This window comes from Mus pahari, chromosome 1 (assembly GCF_900095145.1).
Source record: "Mus pahari chromosome 1, PAHARI_EIJ_v1.1, whole genome shotgun sequence".
Lineage (NCBI taxonomy): Eukaryota > Metazoa > Chordata > Mammalia > Rodentia > Muridae > Mus > Mus pahari.
This window is the reverse complement of record NC_034590.1, coordinates 118,200,346-118,205,562: the sequence shown is the minus strand read 5'-3', so window position 1 is coordinate 118,205,562 and position 5,217 is coordinate 118,200,346. Positions and strand designations below refer to the sequence as shown.

The following is a 5,217-nucleotide window of genomic DNA, read 5'->3' as shown; positions in this document are numbered from 1 at the left end:
GGTTGTGAGCCACCATGTGGTTGCTGGGAATTGAACTCAGGACCTTTGGAAGAGCAGTCAGTGCTCTTAACCACTGAGCCATCTCTCCAGCCCCCTTAAAGTTTTTATTACATTTATTTATTGTGTGTGTATGTGTGGGCTCATGTATTGTAGAGGCAACTCTCTCCTTCTGTCCTGGGTCCTATAGATCAAACTCAGGTGTAAAGTTTTGGTAGCAAGTACCTTTGCCCACTAAGCCATCTCATCAGCCCTTCAACATTCTTTGTTGTTATTTGTGTTTTTCCAAGACAGGGATTCTCTGTGTAGCTGTGGCTATCCTGGAATCTCTCTAGTCCAGGCTGGCCTTGAACTCACGGAGATCCGCCTGCCTCTGCCTCTTGAGTTCCAGGATAGGCACGTATACTACCACACACCAGGCTAACTTCCTTTTAATGACATGCATTTATTTGTATGTATGTCTTCGTATATGTATGGACAAGCATTTGGCACAGCACATATGTAGAGGTCAGATGACAACTTACAAGTTGGCTCCTTCATATAGATTGGTGAGGTAGAACTTATATCATCAGGCTTGGTGGCAAAGGCTTTTATCTGTTGAGTTATTTCATTGGCCCAGTTTGGCATAATTTTTTCTTTTCTCTCCTTTTATTTTTCTTCTCTCTTCTTTCCTTCTTTCTTTCTTTCCTTTTTAAAAAAGATTTATTTATTATTATACATAAGTACACTGTAGCTGTCTTCAGACATGCCAGAAGAGGGCGTCAGATATGGGTGGTTGTGAGCCACCATGTGGTTGCTGGGATTTGAACTCAAGACCTTCAGAAGACCAGTCAGTGCTCTTACCTGCTGAGCCATCTCGCCTGCCCCCCTCCCTCATTTTTTTCTTAAGATTATTATATTATATATAGGTGTATCTGCACCTGTGCCTGTGTGTAGTGCCCAAAGAGGCCAGAAGAGGGCATCGGATCCCCAGGAGCTGAGAGTTAGGTTGCTGTGAGCTGTCAGCACTGGAGACTGAACTTAGTAGGTCTTTTGGAGAAGGAGCAGCAAGTGCTCTTAACTGCTAAGCCATCTCCACAGCCTGGTAGGCATCTTGTCTTCTAGTGGATTAAATTAGTTTTGTGGATGCCTAGTGTGTGTGTGCTGTGCATGTATTTGTGTGTGCATACATGGATGGATACACACAGACACACACACAGGTATAGAGTTAGAAAAACCCATATGGGTTCCAGGAAACAGATGTGGAATTTCAGCTTGGTGGCAAGCAGCCCTACAAAGCACTGTATCATCTCACTGACCTGAGGCCTGGCTCCTGGCACCACCTCTACTGTGGTCTTCAAGTGTCAAGTTTATGGAGGGTCTACAAAGGGGGTGCTTGAGTGACACAGCTTCCATTTCCTTACCTGAGTATGGGTTCACCCTGATCCCCTGGCTACTTGCATGCTGAGTCAGCTCCTGGTACACAAATCCTACTGTTCCTAAAGGTTTAGTCACTGCCCTGAGATCCTGACATCCTTGTAGATCTGCCCTGTGGCTCAGGATTGATTATCAGAGCCTGTGACTCCGGTCTATAAACCTGGTGATTTCTAGCTCCTTCAGCCTAGCAGTAAGTCTGCCTTGAAATTCTTTCTTTGGGACTCTTCCTGGAGCCAGGTCTATAAGGTCTCAAGAGAGAACAGCAGAGGCTCAGACTTGAGCAGTAAGCTGAACTATATCACCTTTGGATGGAAGCAAAATTGCTAACATTTATAGGGCACTTAATTCTGTGTGCTAGGCTTTAAGCATTTATAAACGCTGACCTCCCCTGGGCAGTGGTGGTTCATGCCTTTAATTCAGCATTTGAGGGGCAGAGAAAGGTGGATCTCTGTGAATTTGAGGCCAGTCTGAACTAGAGAGCAAGTTCCAGGACAGCCAAGACTACAAAAACAAACAAGAAAAAAGTGAACCAAACTAAAACCTACTGTCTTTGTATGTGTGCACAGGTATTGGTGGTTTGCCTACATGTATGTCTGTGTGAGGGTCCCAGACAGTTGTGGGTGCTGGGAATTGAATTCCAGTCTTCTGGAAGAAGAGCCAGTGCTCTTAAAGACTGAGCCATCTCTCCAGCCTCCAAGTACTGACTTCTTAAATACTCAAAATCAGCACCCAGAGTTAAGTAATCACCCTTTTACTGTAAGTGGGAACTAGAGAGTTTGGTAACTCATCCTGACCCTCTATCATCTGGGTGGTCACTTAAACAAACTTACAATTACCACAAAGCCGAGTGATGGTAGGGCACACCTTCAATCCCAGCACTCCGGAGGCAAAACAGGTGGATGTCTGAATTTGAGACCACCCTAGTCGACAAGACAGCCAGGAGTACACACCCTGTCTCAAAACAAAGCAAAATATCCCAACAACAACAAAAGTACTGACCACAATAGCATGGGCTCTCCGAACGCTACAGAAGAGATTTTGCGGAGATCAGGAAAGAAATGGATATAAATAAGAACAGAGAAGGATAGAAACAGGAGAGGACCCAGCTTTAGCTGGTCAGAAAATGCTAGCACTCTTTCTGCTGGAATAGTCAGGCAGAAGATTGTCCCGGGGGCTGACTCCAGGGCCTGGAGGATCAGAGAAGGGGATGCAGCCTGAGGAGCAAGAGATGCTCCATCAGTGACTTCCCAGAACTAGGACCCATTCAGCTGGTTAAATCCAGGTGGCCTTAAAGAGAACTCCCTGCCTTCCACCCCCACAAACCCTCTTCTCCCTGAGGGCCTCTCCCTCGTAAGTGCAGAGCCCAAGGGCCAGACTATCCTCATGGGCGGAGAAACGAAGACTCTTCCCAGTCCAGTAATAGACCTAGAAGATTCCAGGAGATGAGTGTGGCGGCTGTCCTGAGCCCCGGGCCAGCTGATGTCCAGGTTAGGGCAGCGTTGGGGCCCTGATCCCAGCCTGGAAGGTTGGACTTCACGTCGACCCTTTCCTGGCTCTTCTGCCGCTCACTGGCCTGGACCAGACAGGATTGGGGAGCCCAGAGGCTGCAGGTGCAGGTAAAGGGCTGGGTGCAAGGCGGTTGGTGGCAAGAGCCGGTGGCGAGGGTGCGGCACGTAGGAAGATGCAGCTCTGGTAGGGTTAAGCTCCCAAGGAGGGGGCTTTTGAGGGCGGGAGGAGGGGGGTCCTAGTCAGACGGCCGCCGGCTCGGTTTCTGGGCTGCTGCCGGCACCTCCTTGGCTCAGCCCGCACCCCCTCGAGGCGGCGCGGGAGACCTGGCCGCAGCCAAAGCCGCAGCCACAGAGTGGGCAGACAGTAAGTGCGGAGCAGGCGCGGGAATGTGGGCTGGATCTCAGGCCCCGGGAGCTGGGAGGCAACCGGCAGGGCGGGACACTTCCCGCGCGTGGATGCTTTCTTCGAGTGGTGTGACCGTGCGTCCCGTCGCCGGTCACGCTCGGAGCGTCGGCGTAAGGACGCGGGGGAGGTGGTGGGAGCAAGCGGCTGGCGTGCGGTGTCACGCGGGTCCCGTGTGTGTGTGTGTGTGTGTGTGTGTACGCGAGCGCGCGCATTCGTGCGCGTGGACCTCTAGGGTAGCTCGGCTCTGCGGGCACGCCCATGGTGGTTAGTTGTGCCAGGGTCTGCCGGAGCGTGGTGCAGTGCTAAGCCTGCAGCCTGGGCAGCGCGCAGCTAGAGCTGCAGAATGGAATGCGTCTCAAAGATCTTTGTGGCACATGTAGCAGACTGTGTATATGTATGTGTGTGTGCGCCCGCCATCTCCCGCTGTCCCCTAGGTGACAGCTGTCCCGTGGGCTGCTGTATCCGTGCTGCCCTTCCCACCCTGTGCCTCGCTTCTTCTGGGAACTTTGTGCCCACTTTTCCTTTCCCTGGCTCTGGGCCTTGCCTATACCCTGCAGCCAGATCTGCCTCGGGGTTCCTCGAAAGCCCAGCGGGCGGGTGGGGACCCTGGAAGATTCCTGCCCGGTTGGTCCCTGCTAGGCTGGAAGGCAGGAGGGGACAGATGCATCTGAGGAGGCTGCCACAGCCGCACTGGGAGAGACAAGTATGGACCTGCTATTCCTGTCTCCTGTTCTGCAGGCTCCAGCCTCTTCCGATTTCCCCCGGAACTCCCTAGTTTTCCCTTGGTCTTCTCCAAGGCAGGCTCCCTTATGCCTCACAAGTCCCCCCATTTTCTCACTCACCCTGCCTGGCTTAGTGTTTTCTTCTTTATCCCACTCTCCTGATGGCTAGGCCTCGGAGGTAAGAGGGAGGCTGGAGGTGGGGGCCTAGATGTTAGTACCTGGAACCAGAGGCTGTGTGGAGGTTGTATCTATGGATAATAAAGCTAGGGGCTCAAAAACTTTGGGGAGTCTAAGCTAGAGAAGGAGGGTGTGGATGTCGGATCTCCTCGTGACCCCATAATCCTTGGTTTGGCCTGCAGTGACCACTGCTCCCCAGGAGCTCCCTGCTCCTCCTTCCCAAGCAGGAAGTGGAGCCAGACCTGCATCTGGAAGGGCCATGCGCGGCACCACACTCCTGGCCCTGCTGGCACTGGTGCTGCTTTACCTGGTGTCTGGGGCTCTAGTGTTCCAGGCTCTGGAGCAGCCTCATGAGCAGCAGGCTCAGAAGAGAATGGATGATGGGCGAGACCAGTTTCTGAGGGACCATCCCTGTGTGAGCCAGAAGAGCCTGGAGGATTTCGTCAAGGTGGGTTGGCAGAGTTGGCTAGAGTAGAGTCCTGCTCAGGGTTCTGCTTCCAGACATGTATCTCTGAGGTCCTGCTACATCTCTGGGCGTGCTGGGCAGGAGCTGGGACCCAAGTGTTTGCTTTTAATATGCCGGCCATGTTGTCGCTTGTCTTTGCTTGCACCAGGCTGTGCCCCTGGGATGTCTGCTTCCCTGGGTGATGGTGGAAGGAAGGAAGGAAGGAAGGAAGGAAGGAAGGAAGGAAGGAAGAAAGAATGAACAAATTACTGAATGGAGTGAATGGGTGGAGCACATGAGATGTTGTATTTGCACAGCTCCAACATCATTAGCTCACCAGACCAAATCTTGGATGCTTAGTCACAGGTGACTTTGAGCTAAACATCTGAATTTAAATATAACCCTAGTAATGATTTTTTTTTCTTTTTTGCTATTTGTTTTGTTTTTCGAGACAGGGTTTCTCTGTATAGTCCTGGCTGTCCTGGAACTCACTCTGTAGACCAGGCTGGCCTTGAACTCAGAAATTTGCCTGCCTCTGCCTCCCAA

At 51.7% G+C, this 5,217-nt stretch overlaps 1 protein-coding gene across 1 annotated transcript in view; it reads left to right on the top strand.

Moving 5' to 3' along the window:
- Positions 1-2,861: 2,861 nt before the first annotated feature.
- The window catches only part of Kcnk4 (potassium two pore domain channel subfamily K member 4), an 8,497-nt gene continuing 6,141 nt past the window's right edge, over positions 2,862-5,217 (top strand). The window contains exons 1-2 of the mRNA XM_021220577.1: positions 2,862-3,029; positions 4,409-4,674. Of these exons, the coding sequence (XP_021076236.1) occupies positions 4,486-4,674 (189 nt within the window). The 5' untranslated portion in view covers positions 2,862-3,029; positions 4,409-4,485. The remainder of the gene's footprint in view (positions 3,030-4,408; positions 4,675-5,217) is intronic.